Consider the following 20,952-nt stretch of genomic DNA (forward strand, 5'->3'; position numbering starts at 1 on the left):
TCAGTCCTTCAAGTCTGTGCCTTGGCCCTGACCCTCGAATGTTATGACATTTCAAGTGCTCATCCATGTAACCTCTGCTTCCCACCTGCGCTACCCTCACAGACACTGCATTCCAGGTTCCCAGATCCGCCCCCCCCGTGTGAAAAATAAATTTCCTCAAATCCCCTCTAAACTTTCTGCCTTTAAAATTCCATCCCTCTCCTGAACCCAGTCCTGAATAGCTCAACTCTCATCCAGAGGCTCTAAGTTTGTTCCAGTCTTGGTGAAATTTTACCCAGTTAATACGTCAATTCAGCATTAAAACGATGTCCCAAAAATACTTGCAGTGTTTTTCCACATGATCCACATGTTTATCCTTCAGAACGAGCGGAAAATGTAACAAACGCACTTGTTCCAAATCCCAGGAAATGAAAATAATTCAATGGCCAGGTAGGGCTTAAGAGGAAAGTTTCCATGTTCAGTATGAGATACCGTTGGAGTTATTTACACCAGACTTTATGAGTGAACGATTAACCTGCACAATAGCCTGTTGCAATAAGTGGATCAGGCTGGGGAGGGGTACACGGCAGGTCAATATTCAGCAGTTGCCTCTCTCTTACTTTCAGTCGAGCAACCAAATGCCTCTCTGTCACCTCGAACAGCTTAAGCTCCAAGGCTAATTGTAATTGCCATTTGCGAAGACTCCGCCACAGAGCTCACAGAATGTGGTCGCTTCTGCTCTTATTCGCTGCCCATGCAGGTAGGCTGCCAACTGTGGGGGTCGTCGGCCTCTTTGACTTTTCTCCTCCCTTCCCTTCGCCCTTCCCCCTCCTCTTTGGCCCTCTTGAAGGCACGTGAGACTTAAGGGGACGATGGGTCAAATTCGATCTTCTCACCACAGGTTGGCGTGGGTCTGGATGGTGATGGGAGACAGACGGGAACGTGACCCTATCTGTCATCCCCTGGTTTTGTCTCTACATCCTCACTAACCAACCCCCAACCAACAAACATAACGGGGCTCACTGAATGGGGAGCAGAGACAGTGTGGGGGGAGGGGGAGGAGGAGCTCCAGCACGATATTAGCTCCCCCTACCCCGCTTCCGGATGTGGCCCGGGGTTAGAATCTCATTTCTGACCCTCGCTCAAACTCAGAGTCAGTAGTTGGTGCCTGGACGACTGGGGCATTTGTCATACTGTCAGCTTTCGAGAGAGAATTGGACAATTAACCAAAGAGAAAATAAAATTGCAGTAGTTTGGGGGTAAGCTGGGGAGAATGGGCCAAGCTACATTCTTGTCGCGGAAGGCCCACATGGAAAAACTGGGCCGAGTAACCACCGGAACCATTCTGCAATTCCATTCCACATCTTCCATCTTGTTCACCAGAACCAGACACAGCAGAGTCTCAGTCCACAGTGGACTGAAGCCCATACTCTACAGAAAACTCTCCCGAATACACTTCAGGAAGCTTTCTGCTGGCATTATCCCAGTCTCTATATTCGGATACTTCAAGTGCATTATTCCCTCTGCTTATTCTAGTCCTGTCATTTTCTTGCAAATTTGTCCATCTACACCTTTCCCGATTCCACCCAGAAAGCGGGGTGAGGGCAGAGCCTAGGGAGCTGGGGAAAAAGGAACAAATTGGAGTTCAAAAGGAATAATCTGTGGGACACTCCCCAGTGCCAAGGTACCAGTGCGTGCAGCAGTGGGAAGACTGTGCAGACAGAAAATGCAGGAGGGAGGATTTAATTGGCTGTTGGGGTCAGCTCAGGCCTGACAGTTTGCTCCTGAGAGAAGCAGCATCGATCTCCTTGTGGGGCCAGCTTGCTTCGCAGGTAGGGCTTAAACAAACACCACAGTGCTGGGCATATCAGAAGGTAATGTCAGAGGTGAAATGTACACAGAGAGACAGGTAAAACTAAAGGAGTATCTTTACCTTTAGTAAAGATCATGTACAAGATGGAGGTCACAGTGGAAGGGAGGGGAATACACCAGACTCAGTGTGCTGCGCATGAATAGTGTGTGATAAACAAGATCCCCAGGTTACAGGGACAGTTAGTCCCATTGAAATCTGATGATGGGACAACAATGGAGACCTGAATCAGAGAGAGGCAGGACTGGGAGTTAAAGATTCCTGGGTATAAGGAGTTCAGGAAAAATGGGAAAGGATGAAAGCAGAAAGGAAGGTAAGTCTGAACATGACAGTGTTGGATAGAGGGTTATCCCTGAGGCATCAAGGACAGAATCTATTTGGTTAAAGCTAGGAGACAATAACTGCATCATAACATTACGTGGTGTATTCTACAGGGGACCGACAATGGGAAAGGTATAGAGAAATCTGCAAGGAAATGACAGATGAAATGGAATTATCCAAATGTAGACAGCATAAAGGAGAGAGGACCATGGGTTCCTAAGATATGTTCAGGGGAAGTTTCTACAGGGTATAGCTCAGTCCAGAAGCCCATTGCTATCAAGTTCTTGGATAAGACCTGATGGTTGTGAAACACACGGTATATAAATACAACACCTTCTGTAACTCAATGCATTAAAACAAACCATTCAGCATCTCTTTCACACTTTTGCGAATGACTTTAAATCTGATTGACAGTGAGCTGACTCATGAGTGTGGTTTTTTTTTGCCTTGCAGGTCCTTTGGCAGCTGATGACACTCTCTATATTTCGCCCATATCTCTGAGTCGCTGGGAAAATGAAACAGTGACGTTGAATTGTTTCACCACCAGGACTGTGGATAATTATTACCTCATCTGGGGATCCGCCAAGCCGGGGGATCTCATGATCTCGTGGATTCTTTACTGGACGCCAGGATCAAGCATTGCTCTTTACCCGTCTGTGGTAAGCGATCGCTTCATTGGCTCCAAAGACTGGACCAGTCAGAAGTTCTCACTGACAATAAAAGGCCTCCAACAGGAGGACTCAGCCAGATATTACTGTGGCAGCTCCAACACTTACTTCCCATTCAGCACAGACTGGAGCGGATGTGGAGTCACGCTCACTGTAAAAGCCGGTAGGTCAGTTTTTGACCTGGTCTCTCTGTACACCTTGCTGTCTAACAAAACCTCAGTATGTAATCCACTGGGGCAGTGTCAAGTTGGGAGTGGAAAGTGGCATTGCCTGGTCAAGGGTGCCAGCCTTCAAACCTTGTCTATCCCATCGCTGCAGCCTGGTCCTTTAGGCTCCTTCCTACCTGTGGACAGGGTTCGCCTGGCCAACATTCAGATTCAGTCATACAGCATGGAAACATTCAGATTCAGTCATACAACATCCAACCAGTCCATGCTGATCATAATCCCAAACTAAACTAGTCCCACCTGCCTGGTCCTGGCCCATATCCCTCCAAACCTTTCCTATTCATGTCCTTATCCAAACATCTTTTAAACATTGTTACTGTTCCCGCATCCACCACTTCCTCAGGAAGTTCATTCCACACACAAACCACCCTCTGTGTAAAGAATTTGTCCCTATGTCTTTTTTTAAATCTCTCTCCTCTCACCTTAAAAATGCACCCTCTCATCTTGAAATCCCCCATCGTAGGGAAAAGACAACTACCACGAACTCTATCTTCATCTCTCATTACTTCATAAACTTCTATCAGGTCACCTCTCAACCTCCTGTGCTCCAGTGAAAGAACTCCCAGCCTATCCAGCCTTTCTTTATAACTCAAGCCCTCCATACCCAGCAACATCCTGGTAAATCTCTTCTGAACCCTGTCCAGCTTAATAACACCCTTCCTATAACTGGACACCCAGAACTGGATACAGTATTCCAGAAGAGGCCTCACCAATGTCCTGTCCAACATGACTTCCCAACTCCTATACTCAAAGGACTGAGCAATGAGAACAAGCACCTTTTTAATGCCAAGCTGAACTCAGAGTTGATCACACAGCCCTCTGACTGAGTACACTTTATTTTCCTGTTTGGCTGCAAAACAGACCAAGGGCCAGGGAATACCGAATTGGCTCTGCATCGAATTGGCTCTGCACTTGTACAAAGACAACCCTTCCCCCTGCTGTCCTGAATGTCTGTACCCAGTGACGTTTCAGAATACCTTTCAGAGGGTGAATCAGCCTAACTTTGTGTGAACACCCCTCAGGAAGTGCACTTTAAACTTTCAACCTACCTGCATTAGCTGCAGAGCTGTTCCCAAATCAGCCCCTTACTGCAGTGGTATGTTAGCTAGTGACCTGATCGATAGACAAACACTTTGGCTGATCTGATTTTGACTTTAGCTCTACATTCCTGCATAATCCCTGATAATCTTTATCTCCTCTGCCTTAAAGATACTTAAACATTTTGTATCCACTGCCTGAACTCCACAGTGGTCTGAGAGAAAAATCCTTTCCTCTCTCGGTTTTAAATGGGCGCCCCCGTATTGTTAAACTCTGACCCCGAGTTCTACATTCTCTCACAAGAGGACACATCCCTTCCACACCCACCCAGGGTCAAGGCCCCTCAGGATCTTGTATGTTGCAATTTCATCACCTCTGGCTCTCCTGGACTCGTGGGGATACTGGCTGACACGGTGGTGGTGGTGGTGGTGATGGTGGTGGTGGTGGGGGTGGGGTGGTGTTCTGACCGGTGAGAAGACCCAGGAGGGGTTTAGTGAAATGTCAACTCCTGTTCCTATTTAAACGGGCCTGATATTCCAATCTGACCTGGCCATTTTCACCAACCCACCATTAAATGGTTTTTAGGCTAGATCACTGGGCAATGCTCAGGACCAGAACCACGAGCTAATCCCCTGCCTTCTGATTATCCGGGAACATTGAGCCACTGCGTCAATGAGAAACACAGGACATGGGAGTGGGAGCAGGCCATTCTGCCCCATTGAGCCTGCTACACTCACCAGTATGAACATGGCCCATCCAGCTGTCATCTGAACCTCAAATCCCTTATCCCTGCACCCCTGTTCCTCCCCCCGACCCCCCCAATCACTGACACGCTGATCTATTTTACAGTCACTCAGCCTCAAATCTATTCAAGGACCCAGCCTCTGCTACTCTCTGGGGAGGAGCATTCCACAGAGTCAGCACCAGCCAAGAGAGGAAATTCTCCTCAGCTCTGTCTGAGGTGGGAGAACCCTTATTCCTCAAGTGTCTCCCAGGTTCTGGTTTACCCCAGCCCTACTCCTCCAGATAGGCACCTCTCCCAGTTCACCTCCAACTCTTCAATAAGATCGCCTCTCATTCTTCCAACTCCAACGTTACAGACCTAGTCTGTCCCGTCCTTTCCTCATTGTCTACCTCCCTTGTCCCAGGAATGAATGGAGTGTGCCCACTCTGAATCAGTATCTCTCACTGTTGTATCCTTCCAGCTGTGCCCGGGTGACAGCACTCCCAATCCCATGAGGTCTCCTGTGCCATACCAAGCTGCACTTTGGTTCTCTAGGCCACCAGGCTAATGCCTTACCACCTTTGAACATGGCAGAGGTGTCCGAGCCTGGCACAGTGAATCTTGTTGATATCAATGTCAGGTCGGTGTTGAGTCGCTAAGTAACAGATTCATTTCCATTTCAGCTCCCTCAGCATCTCCTCCATTGGTTTATTTCCAAAACCCACACCCTGAGGATATCTTTCTCCAAAAGAACATCTCGCTGCTCTGCGTGGGAGAAAACTTTTACCCAGATGACCTCTCCTTCTCCTGGCGTGTCGATGGGGACCAGGTTCATAGGGGAATCTCGCAGTCTGCTTCACTGTTAGGAGACAACGGCACTTACACTGCCATCAGTAAGCTGGTGATCGATACATCCCAGTGGGTCAAAGGATCGATTATCAGCTGCCAAGTATCCCATGGGGCACTGCCTTCACCCATCACCAAGCACATAAGTAATACTGGTAGGTCCCATGTTTTTTACTGATTCTAGCAAATGTATTTCTCTCCAGATGCACTGACTCACTCCAATTTCACTGACTTCAAGCACCCAATTCCAAACAGCACCAGTGCCCACACTTCACCATTACCCACCCTCTCCCCAATCCAATTTCCCACATCACAGGGTTTCCTCATCCCACACCTGGGTATCAGGACAATGCAAACATTGAATCGGCCTGTCAAGAGCCAGTGTGTCAGGACAAAGCAGCCCACTCGATTGGCACCACCTTCCCATCCACTGATCCAGGGAAAACAGGATCAGCCTATTCAACCTCTGCCGATAGCACAAATCCTCCAACCCTGGCAATATCCAAGCTAGCAGGAACAGGGTATTGAGTGGGATGATCAGCCATGATCATATAAAGTGGCACGGCAGTTCGAAGGGCTGAATGTAACCATCGGTGCTCAGCCACAGCAGTGTGTACCATCCACAAGATGCACCCAAGCAACTCACTAAGGCTCCTCCAGGGAACTCTCACCAAACCCACGAACACTGTGGGAGGCACGGTGGCACAGTGGTTAGCACCACTGCCTCACAGTGCCAGAGATCCAGGTTCAATTCCCACCTCAACCTCTAGAGTTTGCACATTCTCCCCGTGTCTGCGTGGGTTTCCTCCGGGTGCTCTGGTTTCCTCCCACAGTCCAAAAATGTGCGGGTGAGGTGAATTGGCCATGCTAAATTGCCCGTAGTGTTAGGTGAAGGGTAAATGTAGGGGAATGGGTCTGGGTGGGTTGCTCTTCGGAGGGTCGGTGTGGACTTGTTGGGCTGAAGGGCCTGTTTCCACACTGTAAGTAATCTAATCTAATCTCGAAGGACGAGGGCAGCAAATCCATGGGAACAGTGTTCCTGCATGTTCCCATCTCAGCCAGTCAAACAGAAACATCAAACCATTGGAGCAGGAAAAAGCCATTCAGCCTTTCGAACTGCCGTGCATGGCTGATCATCCCACTCAATACCCTGTTCCTGCTAGCTTGGATGTTGCCAGGGTTGGAGGATTTGTGCTATCGGCAGAGGTTGAATAGGCTGATCCTGTTTTCCCTGGAGCATCGGAGGCTGAAGGGTGACGTCATAGAGGTTTATAAAATCATGAAGGGTGTGGATAAATAAATAGACAAAGTCTGCTCCCTGGGTTGGGGGAGTCCAGAACTAGAGGGCATAGGTTTAGGGTGAGAGGGGAAAGATATAAAAGAAACTTAAGGGGCAACCTTTCTACACAGAGGGTGATGCATGTATGAAACGAGTTATGAGAGGAAGTGGGTGGAGGCTGGTACATTTACAGCATTTAAAAGGCATCTGGATGGGTATATGAATACAAAGGGTTTGGAGGGATATGAGCCGGCTGCTGGCAGGTGGGACTACATTGGGATGGAATATCTGGTTGGCTTGGATGGGTTGGACCAATGCTGCACATCTCCATGACTCTCTGACTCTTTGATCCCACAAAGAGTCAGACCTTCTTGAGAACATTCAGTCTTTTTTACCTCACCTGCTTTCGGAGGCAGAGAATTCCACAGCCTCCCCAGTCTCTGGGTGGAGACATTTCTCCTAACTTCAGCCCGGAATGGTTTGCCTCATGGTTTTAAAGTGTGACCCATTGGTCCAGACCCCTGGACATTAGGAACATCCTTCTGCATTTACCCTGTCTAGTCCTGGTGGAATTTTAGAACTTTCAACGAGATAACTCCTCAGCCTTCTGAACTCCAGTGAAATAAAGTCCTAACAGATCCAGTCTCCCTTCATACAGCGGTTCTGGAATCAGACTTGGAAGTATATCGCCAGTCCTTCAGTGTCACTGGGTCAAAATCAGGAAACTCCCTTCCAAACAGCACTGTGTGTGTACTCCTATCCCAAGGACTGCGACAAATTCGAGAAGGCAGCTCATTACCCCCTCCACCTTCTCAGGACAACAAATGCCACCCTTACCAGCAATGGTTGTATCTCATGAATGCATTCAAAAACTACTTTCCTCGCAAAGAGGGCAATCCAGGGAAAGGGAACGGATCTCAGGTACTGGAGTAATTCCCGGAACAACTTGACACTATCATGGGAAAATAATCAAATGGATACCCTTAAAAGACAGCACCTAAATGGTTAAAACTGAGACGTTAAGGTAGTGAATCATTTAAACTGTCAACAATACTTTTTAATCCACCTGTCCAGGAATGTTATGACATAGCCCTGGAGCAGTTGGGACTTGGACTTGGGTGTCCTAGCTCAGAGGTAGGAACATTACCATGGCATGACCGTGACCGTGCAATGTCAGAGGATCAGGTGATATCAGCTGGCCCATTGCTGCAGGCCCTGTGGTAATGGTAACCTCATGTTGCTAGGCGCCACTGGATCTCAGTGTGAGTCTCCTAGACTGGCCTTTCTTACCAGAATGCCTTGTTGATTTGCCACTTTACTCTGAGACTGACTCGCTTGTGATTGTTCTACAGAGCGGTACCCCATGGAGCCGATGCTGTATCTCCTGTCACCAACCTTACAGGAGCTCATCACAAAGCAGACGGCAACCCTGGTCTGCCTGGCAACTGGCTTCTACCCAGCGGAGATCTCTTTCCACTGGTTCATCAACAGCAATCCGGTGGTCGACAACATCAAGAGCTACCCGCCCGTTCTCAATATAAACGGCACCTACTCTTCCCAGAGTGAGCTGACCACGTCCGAGCAGATGTGGAATCAGGGTACACTTTTCTCGTGTGAGATTCAGCATGCCTCAGTCCCAGACAGCATCATCCAAACCATCAATAAAACCCGGGGTAAGGCAGCTCTGTTTGGCAATTTTTCTATTCACCTCCTCACTGGTCCATTGCAAACCAACTACATGATCATCCTCAATTAGGCCGTTCAGTCAATACTTCTCCAACTCGATTCCTGAATACATCTGCAGCGACCTCAAATCGGGTGGGGGATGGAAGGATAACAGATGATCAGTGCATAGAAACACAGGGAGAGGAGAACAGACATAGATATCAAAGAAATGGACAACAGGGGGTCACAGTGACTCAGTGGTTACCACTGCCCCAGGGACCCGGGTTCAATTCCAGCCTCAGGCGACTGTCTGTGAGGAGTTTGCCCATTCTCCCCATGTCCGTGTGGGTTCCTCTGGGTGCTCCGCTTTCCTCCCATGGTCCAAAGATGTGCAGGTTAGGTGGATTGGCCATGATAAATTGCCCATAATGTTTAGGGTTAGGTGCATTAGTCAGGGGTAAATGTAGGGTCGGGGGGAATGGATCTGGGTGGGTTACTCTTTGGAGGGGTGGTGTGGACTGGTTGGGATGAAGGGCCTATTTCCACACTGTAGGAATTCTATGATAAGGCCATAAATATACAAGTATCCGGATAATGGAAAACAGGCATTAAATGTACAGGTATCTGGATAAAGTAGAAAAGGCGGGAAATGTACAGGTATCAAGATAATGGTGAACAGGTATTAAATGTACAGGTATCTGGATAAAGTAGAAAAGACGGTAAATGTACAGGTATCAAGATAATGGTGAACAGGTATTAAATGTACAGGTATCAGGATAAAGTAGAAAAGGCGGGAAACGTACAGGTATCAAGATAATGGTGAACAGGTATTAAATGTACAGGTATCTGGATAAAGTAGAAAAGACGGTAAATGTACAGGTATCAAGATAATGGTGAACAGGTATTAAATGTACAGGTATCAGGATAAAGTAGAAAAGACGGTAAATGTACAGGTATCAAGATAATGGTGAACAGGTATTAAATGTACAGGTATCAGGATAAAGTAGAAAAGGCGGGAAACGTACAGGTATCAAGATAATGGTGAACAGGTATTAAATGTACAGGTATCTGGATAAAGTAGAAAAGGCGGGAAACGTACAGGTATCAAGATAATGGTGAACAGGTATTAAATGTACAGGTATCTGGATAAAGTAGAAAAGACGGTAAATGTACAGGTATCAAGATAATGGTGAACAGGTATTAAATGTACAGGTATCAGGATAAAGTAGAAAAGGCGGGAAACGTACAGGTATCAAGATAATGGTGAACAGGTATTAAATGTACAGGTATCTGGATAAAGTAGAAAAGACGGTAAATGTACAGGTATCAAGATAATGGTGAACAGGTATTAAATGTACAGGTATCAGGATAATGGAGAACAGGTGGTAAATGCATAAGTATCGGGGGTTTTGGTGAAGATCAGATAATACATTTACAGATATTAGGATAGAACTTGGAATAAATGCAAAGGTATCAAGGTAACAGAGAACAGGTGGTCGGTGCACAGGTATCAGAGAGATGGTGTGTGAGCAAGTTTAAGTTACCAAATATATAACATATAAATAATATAAACCAAGAGCTGTTTTAGATCGTGTGAAATTACTGCTAGTTCAACTGATTTGGTTCGAACAATCAGATTGAATTACATCTCAGACAATTGAGAAAAATTACCTACATTTTGTACATTGACCACCAGTTAAAAACTCCGCTCATATTCAGGCATTACCTGCCTGTGACATAATCCCTCGCATAGTCAGGCACTGATCACGTTACACATCTGCTTTCATTCTCAGGCACTGACCGCCTGTTACATGTTCCGCTAGATATTTGTGCACTCACGTCCTGTAACTGTTGGGTATGTGACAGGCAGCCAGAGCGATCCTGTTCTGTCCACTCAATGAGGGAAACATGTCTCTGGCTGATTGTACTTTTGTGAACACAACCAGGTCCAGTGGGTCAGTAAAAATGCTCAGGTAGAGTTAATGGCTGTGGTGACCTTGAGGGAAAATGTCTGTTGATTGAAATATTTTATCTCTGCCTGTAACAGAATTTATTTTCCTCCAACCGACGATAACTCCCATCAAGGTTCAGACCAGTGACTCCCGGCGGCCACATACTGTGACATTGGCGTGTTTTATATCAGGGTTCTATCCCGCTGGAATCTACGTGAACTGGAGAACGGAGAGGGGTTTGCAAGTTCCGGGCAGTGTGACCAACTTCCCAGTAGTGAGGGATGTGAGTGGCACCTACAGTACAGTCAGTCAGATGACCATTGCCTTGGTGGATGTGGACCGCACTCAGACGTACATGTGTGAGGTCAGACATGAGTCTCTCACCAGCCCGTTAAAGAAACGGTTCCAGATAAGGTAAATGCCTCAACGTGATGGGACATGCAAACTGTGTCAAGCTTGGGGTATGGTCAGTATTTCATACCTCGCTGGGAAGGGGGATCAGCGGTACCCCATCAGAGGGGTAATGGTAACCTCAACGTCACTACCCCATAATGGTAACCTCGACATCACTACCCCATAATAGTAACCTCCCCCTTGCTAACCCATAATGGTAACCTCTACCTCGCTACCCCATAATGGTAACCTCCACCTCGCTACCCCATAATGGTAACCTCCACCTCACCACCCCATAATGGTAACCTCCACCTCGCTACCCCATAATGGTAACCTCTACCTCGCTACCCCATAATGGTAACCTCCACCTTGCTACCCCATAATGGTAACCTCCATCTCACCACCCCATAATGGTAACCTCCACCTCGCTACCCCATAATGGTAACGTCTACCTCGCTATCCCATAATGGTAACCTCCACCTTGCTACCCCATAATGGTAACCTCGACTTCACTACCCCATAATGGTAACCTCTACTTCACTACCCCATAATGGTAACCTCCACCTGACCACCCCATAATGGTAACGTCTACCTCGCTATCCCATAATGGTAACCTCCACCTGGCTACCCCGTAATGGTAACCTCTACCACGCTTAACCCATAATGGTAACCACTACTTCACTACACACTTGACACATTCCACACCGTGACTACCCCCCATACACATTCCACACCCACACCCTCACTACCCCCTTACACACTCCACACCCTCACCGTCACTACCCTTTTCACAGTTAACACCCTCACCCTCACATACACCACACCCTCACTTTCACTTCCCCCTTATCCACACAACACCCTCACCTTCACTACCCCCTTAAACACTCCACACCTTCATCCTCACTACCCCCTTACATACACCACACCCTCACCTTCACTAACCCCGTACACACTCCACACCCTCACCCTCACTACCCCCTTACACACTCCACACCCTCACCGTCACTACCCTTTTCACAGTTAACACCCTCACCCTCACATACACCACACCCTCACTTTCACTACCCCCTTATCCACACAACACCCACACCTTCACTACCCCCTTAAACACTCCACACCTTCATCCTCACTACCCCCTTACACACACCACACCCTCACTTTCACTACCCCCTTATCCACACAACACCCACACCTTCACTACCCCCTTAAACACTCCACACCTTCATCCTCACTACCCCCTTACATACACCACACCCTCACCTTCACTAACCCCGTACACACTCCACACCCTCACCCTCACTACCCCCTTACACACACCCACACACTCATGACCCCCTCAAACACTCCACACCTTCACCCTCACGACCTGCTTACTCACTCCACACCCACAGACTCACTAACCCTTTACACACTCCACACCCACAGACACACTAACCCACGACACACTCCACACCCTCACCCTCACTACCCCCTTACATACACCACACCCTCACACTCACTACCCGCTTACACACTCCACACCCTCACCCTCACTACCCCCTTACACACTCCACAACCTCACCCTCACTACCCCCTTACACACTCCACACCCTCACCCTCACTACCCCCTTACACACTCCACAACCTCACACTCACTACCCCCTTACACACTCCACACACACACCCACACCCACGCCCTCACTACACCCCTACAGATTCCACACCCTCACAAACCCCTACACACTCCACAGCCTCACCCTCACTACCCCCTTACACTCTCCACACCCTCACTAACCCCTTACACACACCACACCCTCACCCTCACTACCCTCTTACACACACCACACCCACACCCTCACTAACCTCGACACACACTACCCCCTTACTCAGTCCACACCCTCACCCTCAGGACCCCCTTCAACACTCCACACTCTCACCCTCACTACCCCGTTACACACACGACACCCTCACCCTCACTACCCCCTTACATAGTCCACACCCTCACCCTCATAAACCCGTTACACACTCCACACCATCACCCTCACTGCCCCCTTCCACACATCACACTCACACCCTCACTACATCCTTACACACACCACACCCTCACCCTCACTACACCCTTTCACACTCCACACCTTAACCCTCACTACCCACTTACACACTCCACACCCACACCCCGACTACCCCCTTATACAGGCCACACCCTCACCCTCATGAACCCCTTACACACTCCACACCCTCACCCTCAATACCTCCTTACACACACCACACTCACACCCTCAATACCCCCTTACACACACCGCACTCACACCCTCAATACACCCTTACACACACCACACCCTCACCCTCACTACCCCCTTACACACTCCACACCCTCACCCTCAGTACCTTACACACTCCACACCCTCACCCTCACTACCCCCTTACACACACCATACCCACAATATACCCACACACTCACTACACCGTCCCTCACCAACACTAACCCACTAGACACTCCCTAACCTCACCCACACTAACGCCCCCCTGACACAATCCACACCCTCACACTCACTACCTCGTTACACACTCCACACCCTCACCCTCACTACCACCATACACACACCACAGCCTCACCCTCACTACCCCCTTACACACACCTTACCCTCACACTCACTACACCGCTGCACACACCACTCCCTCACCCTCACTACCCCCTTAAACACTCCACACCCACACCCTCACTAACCCCTTACACAGACCACACCCTCACCCTCACTACCCCCTTACACACTCCACACCCACACCCTCACTACTCCCTTACACACTCCACACCCACACCCTCACTAACCCCTTACATGGACCACACCCTCACCCTCACTACCCCCTTACACACTCCAAACATTCACCCTCACTACCCCCTTACACACTCCACACCCTCACCCTCACTACCCCCTTACACACTCTACACCCTCACCCTCACTACCTTACACACTCCACACCCTCACACTCACTACCCCCTTACACACACCATACCCACAATATACCCACACACTCACTACACCGTCCCTCAGCAACACTAACACACTAGACACTCCTTAACAACACCCGCACTAACGCCCCCCTGACACAATCCACATCCTCACCCTCACTACCCCCTTACACACTCCACATCCTCACCCTCACTACCCCCTTACACACTCCACAACAACACCCTCACTACCCCTTACACTCTCCACAGCCTCACCCTCACTACCTTACACATACCCCACCCTCACCCTCACAGCCCCTTACACACTCCACACCCACCCCCTCAATTCCCCCTAAACACACCACTTTCTCACCCTCACTACCCCCTTACACATACCACACCCACAGCCTCATGAACTCCTTACACACTCCACACCCACTCCCTCACTATCCCCTTACACACTCCTTACCCTCACCCTCACTACCCCCTTACACAAACCATACCCACAATATACCCACACACTCACTACACCGTCCCTCAGCAACACTAACACACTAGACACTCCTTAACAACACCCGCACTAACGCCCCCCTTAAACACTCCTTAAACTCACCCTCACTGACGCCCCCTTACACAATCCACACCCACACAATCACTACCCCTACAAACACCACACCCTCACCCTCACGACCCTGTTACACACTCCACACCCTCACCCTCACTACTCCCTTACACAGACCACACCCTCACCCTCACTACCCCCTTACACACACCACACCCTCACCCTCACTACCCCCTTACACATTCCACTCCCTAACCCTCAGTACCCCCTTACACACTCCACACCTTCACCCACACTCCACACCTTCACCCTCACTACTCCCTTACACAGACCACACCCTCACCCTCACTACCCCCTTACACATACCGCACCCTCACCCTCACTGCCCCTTACACACTCCACACCCTCACCCTCACTACCCCCTTACACATACCACACTCTCACCCTCACTGCCCCTTACACACTCCTTACCCACACCCTCACCACACTCTTACACACACCATACCCTCACCCTCACTACTCCCTTACACACTCCACACCTTCACCCTCACTACTCCCTTACACACTCCACACCCAAATGCTCACTACTCCCTTGCACACTCCACACCAACACCACACCCTTACACACACCACACCCTCCCCCTCACTACCCCCTTACACACACCACACCCACACCATCACTACCCCCTACACACACCACACCCTCCCCTCACTACCCCCTTACACACACCACACCCTCACCCTCACTACCCCCTTACACACACCACACCCTCACCTTCACTACCCCCTTACACACACCACACCCTCACCTTCACTACCCCCTTACACACACCACACCCTCACCCTCACTACCCCCTTACACACACCACACCCTCACCCTCACTACCCCCTTACACACGCCATACCCTCAACCTCATGACCCTCTTACACACTCCTCACCCTCACCCTCACTACTCCCTTACAGACTCCACACCCACACCCTCACTACCCCCTTACACACTCCACACCCAAATGCTCACTACTCCCTTGCACACTCCACACCAACACCACACCCTTACACACACCACACCCTCACCCTCACTACCCCCTTACACACTCCACACCCAAACCCTCACTACCCCCTTACACACTCCACACCCTCATGACCCCCCTAACACACTCCACTCCCACACCCTCACCACCCCCTACACACATCACACACTCACCCTCACTACCCACTTACACACTCCACACCCACACCCTCACTACCCTCTTACATACTCCAACCCCTCACCCTCACTGCCCCTTACACACTCCTTACCCTCACCCTCACCACACCCTTACACACACCACACCCTCACACTCACTACCCCCTTACACACACCACACCCTCACCCTCACTACCCCCTTACACATTCCACACCTTCATCCTCACTACCCCCTTAACACTCAACACCCAAACCCTCACTACTCCTTTACACACTCCACACCCTCACCGCCCCCTTACCGACACCACACCCACACCCTCACTACCCCCTCCCACACACCACACCCACACCCTCACTACCTTACACATACCACACCTTCACTACCCCCTTACACACTCCTTACCCACACCCTCACTACCCCCTTACACACTCCACACCTTCATCGTCACTACCCCCTTACACACTCCACACCCAAACCCTCACTACCCCCTTACACACTCCACACCCTCACCCTCACTACCTCTTTACACACATCACACCCACACCCTCACTACCCCCTTACACACTCCACACCCTCACCCTCACTGCCCCTTGAACACTCCACACCCTCACCCTCACTACCCCCTTACACACTCCACACCCTCACCCTCACTACTCCCTTACACACTCCACACCCTCACACTCACTACCCGCTTACACACTCCACACCCTCACCCTCACTACCCCCTTACATACACCACACCCTCACCCTCACTAACCCCTTACACACTCCACACCTTCACCCTCACTACCCCCTTACACACTCCACACCCACACCCTCACTACATTACACATACTACACCCTCACTGCCCATTACACACACCATACCCACAAAATACCCACACCCTCACTACCCCCTTACACACTCCACACCCTCACCCTCACTATCCCTTACACAAACCACATCCTCTCCCTCACTACCCCCTTACACACTCCACACCTTTACCCTCACTAACCCCTTACACACTCCACACCCACACCCTCACTACCCCCTTACACACTCCACACCCTCACTAACCCCTTTCACACTCCACACCCTCACCCTCACTACCAACTTACACACACCACACCCACACCCTCACTACCCCCTTACACACTCCACACCCTCACCCTCACTACCCCATTACACACTCCACACCCACACCCTCACTACCCCCTTACACACTCCACACCCTCACCCTCACTACCCCTTACACACTCCACACCCTCACCCTCACTTCCCTCTTCTACACTCCACACCCTCACGACCCCCTTACACGCTCCAAACCTTCACCCTCACTACCCCCTTACACACTCCACACGCACACTTTCACTACCCCCTTACACACTCCACACCTTTACCTTCACTACCCCCTTACACACTCCACACCCTCATCCTCACTACCCCCTTACACACTCCAAACCTTCACCCTCACTACCCCCTTACACACTCCACACGCACACTTTCACTACCCCCTTACACAGTCCACACCCTCACTACCCCCTTACACACTCCACACCCTCACCCTCACTACCTTACACATACCACACCCTCACCGTCACTGCCCCTTACACACTCCACACCTTCACCCTCACTACCCCCTTACACTCTCCACACCCACACCCTCACTGCCCCTTACACTCTCCACACCCTCACCCACACTAACCCATTAGATACTCCTTAACCTCACCCGCACTAATGCCTCCCTTACACATTCCTTAAGCTCATCCTGTTAAACACCCCCTCACACATTCCTCATCTTCAAACACTCGTTCCCCCCTCACAGAGTCCACCTCCTCATCCTCACTCCCCCTCACCCCCATATCTCTCTCACACTCACAGTCATATATTGCTCAACCTCACACTCTCTTCTGTCACCCTGACTCCCTCTGTCACCCTCACACTCACTCCCGCTCTCACCCTCACTCCACTCACCATCCTGACCCGGAAATATATCGACATTCATTCACTGTAACTGAGTCCAAATCCCAGAATTCCTTCCCTCAGGGCATTGTGGGTCCACCCTCCTGCACACTGAATGCAGTGATTCAAGCAGACAGTCTGACCGCCAGTTTCCCACAGGGCAACTAGGGATGGGGCCAATAAATGCTGATCCAACTTGGTACAATCACATTCCATGAAAGAATCAAAAAATCTCTATCGAATCTTCTTCCTCCGATTGTTTCATCCTGGTGTAGGGTGAGTACCCTCATCCTCCATTTCCCCCTCTAAACTGAAGTCCCTCACTTTGTTCTGTAAAACGGTCACTGGACCTGAAACATTAACTCTGTTTCTCTCTGCTCAGAGGCTGCCAGAGCTGCTGAGTTTCTCCAATTATTTCGGTTTTGTTCCCTCACCGCTGTGGCTGCTCTGGTCAAATAAATCTCCTCTTGACATGTTTGGACCGTTTGCTGCCCAGAATTAGATAAGAACTCCCTGATGTCAATCAATTGATGATTTATAAAGTTTTGATGCTAATTTTCTGATTTGATCTCTCTGGTGGACAAAAATTGAAACCCAAAACAAAACAGCATTTGGCCTAGGTGCAAAGACTTTGAGAGAGTGGAGTGTTGGGAATCGGGGAGTTACAGTTGGGAAATGGCTGCCTCACTGCCAATCCACAATTTAAAAACTTCACTCTCATCAATTGGATCTCCGAGATCCTCAGAAAGTGATTTGGAAGTGAGGTCTTGGATTTGGACTAGCTGTTGCTCCCAGATCTCCACAGTTTGTACAGATACATGGATAGGAAAAGGTATGGAGGGATCTAGACCAAAAAAGGCCTCTTTCTGTGTCATATGGCTGCAATGGACCTTCCAAATCTCCCCAGCCAGTTGCGCTTCTCAGAACCGCTGGCACCAACCTCTCAACTCTCTGTCTGCAGCTGAAACTAGCTACATACGTCAACACCTTTGCAACATGATGCATTTATGCCTGTGCTGCAAGGAACACACACTCTTTCACACTGCCTTATCCTCTGCATGCTAAATGTATACATTCAAGTACACTGAATTAGTGAGAGCATGGGGAGCAAATCGTTCTCCATGGTAAGACCTCAGCCAGTCAGAGTTGGCTTGCTCACTGAACAGGCCATGTTTCTCTTGCCCCACCCCACCCCTGTGTAGAAATGGTTGTGAAATTTGACATTCTTGCACATGTCCTGATAAACAGATGACGGAAAACATATTCCTGATGAAGGGCTTTAGCCCGAAACATCGATTTTACTGTTCCTTGGATGCTGCCTGAACTGCTGTGCTTTTCCAGCATCACTAATCCAGAAGATGGAAGATGTCTCTGTTTTCAGCAGGATTCAGAAAAATCAGCAAGGCCCCAGCATTGAACATGACAGTGTCTGGCGGTGGAGGTGGGGTGGGCTGTAGTGTCCTTTTTAAGTTAAATCGCTGTCTGTCCCTCCTGACCACTGAATACAGACCACACCCTCTGCCTTGCTGTTAGAGCTGAGGATCCCACGCATTTTTTTTTCAAATAGTAATTCAGAAACATTTTGTCCATCCTGGAGGTGGTGAGAAAGGAGATAAGGAAAAGGGCAGGATTGCCCCCGGAGAGATGCCGTCCCCGCCTTCCTGTCCCCTCTGACTCAAAATCCTGGGAAAAAAAAGGTCAAAGGGCAACAGTCTCAACCAGACAGTAATTAAGGCTCTTAAACAATCAATTAGTGACCAACTAATAGCCTCAGCTTGCCCCCTACCCTCCTGCATCCCCCCCCCTCCAACTCCCTCCCTTGACCCCTTTCACAACAGGCAAGAGAAGTGACTACTTTCCTGACTGGTTGTAACCATGGTGACCCAATCAGCATGAGCGTGGGGCAGCTGAGGTCTGAAAGCCACCCCTCTGTCACTGCCTCTGCCCACCTCTCCCAAGAAGAAGAAATAAAATCCTTCCCCTGTTGGATTCAACTCGCTCCACCACCCACCACCCACCCACCACCCCCACTCCACCACCACCCCACACCCCGACCACTCGTTTGTAGTCCTCAAACTTGGACTTCTAGATCCGAAGGTTCCTGACAGCCTCTGATAGGGCAGCCACTTCTGGTCACTCAGATCTGCAGTGTCGGTGAGGGTGGGGGAATCTGATAGGGCGAGTTAATTGCCCTCACTCCCCTCTCAGCCTGAGAGGAGCTGGTTGGTCAGTGACCCAGTGAGCTATCCCATCGCTGGGGCCTACTGGCCAGGATCATCCTTCAACCTGTGACAAGTTCAGCTCATAACCTGCTGCAGGAAGGCTCTTCATTAGAAATTGTGCCCATCATGAAGCTGCTCTTGAAATAATCTTTCTCTTTCAGTTGACGTTCCTAAGAGGATTGATCCAATCATCTGAGATCTTCAAATGCCCTCACCAACGAAACACTGAAGTGACATTCCTCATCAGACGGAGTGAGAGCTAGTTCATTCTCTTACCCACTCATGGTGATTTGAAACTATTAATAGTAAAAAAAAGAATATTTTCCCCTTTAACTGAATGTTAAATAAAACAAACAATCTTAGGTAATGAATAACTGATCTCGAAGGATTGTGAATTCACCTTAGAGCTGTTGCAAGCATTAAATAATAAAAATAATTACCTTGGCTTAATTGTTTGTTCAAAGTAATAATGTGGCTTTAAGGGATGAATATACTCAAGAGCCAGGGCCCAGGGTGAGGCCTAGCCATCAGCAGTTAGGAGGAGCCTGGGCAGTGGTGAGCTTGTGGATGCTCCGTACATCTTTATCTACAAGGACTGAACTATCCGTTTAAAAGTACAACTGTTTAAAAGACTCACTTCAGGCGTTGGGGCCTCCATTTGCCGAGAGGTGCAAGGGAGGAGCGAAGGACTTCTGGGGAGGTTTTTAACGGGGTGAGAGATGGGACCTGTACATGAAGGACAGTTTGCACCTGAACTGGAGGGGTACAAATGTCCTGGGCGGGAGATTTGCTCATGTGGTTCGGGAGGGTTTAAACTAATTTGGCAGGGGAATGGGATTCAGAGCCACATATCTGAGAGGGGTTCAGTTGCAGACATGACAGTGACAGGATATATTGAATCTAAAAGGAAGGTTTCTCACGCGATGAAACAAAGAGTGTGTCTGCTTTAATGCAAGGAGTGTCTGAAATAAGAGTGACGAACTTAGAGCATGGATCAGTACTTGGGACAAGGATGTTGTGGCCGTATTGGAGATGTGGGTATCACTGGGGCAGGAACGGTTGCTTGATGTTCCAGGTTTTAGAATGTTTAAAAAGATCAGGGAGGGTGGAAGAAGGTGGGAGGGTGGGGTTGTAGCATTGCTAATCA

General features: G+C 49.4%; 1 gene segment (V, D, J or C); it reads left to right on the top strand.

Annotated features, from left to right (window-relative positions):
* Positions 1–550: 550 nt before the first annotated feature.
* Positions 551–20,244, top strand: LOC140455203 (Ig gamma-2A chain C region-like). The segment is given in 6 exon segments: positions 551–739; positions 2,624–3,001; positions 5,511–5,828; positions 8,305–8,625; positions 10,665–10,983; positions 19,967–20,244. Coding segments are annotated over 6 exon segments (1,377 nt in total).
* Positions 20,245–20,952: the final 708 nt, after the last annotated feature.

Source organism: Chiloscyllium punctatum, chromosome 30, assembly GCF_047496795.1.
Source record: "Chiloscyllium punctatum isolate Juve2018m chromosome 30, sChiPun1.3, whole genome shotgun sequence".
NCBI lineage: Eukaryota > Metazoa > Chordata > Chondrichthyes > Orectolobiformes > Hemiscylliidae > Chiloscyllium > Chiloscyllium punctatum.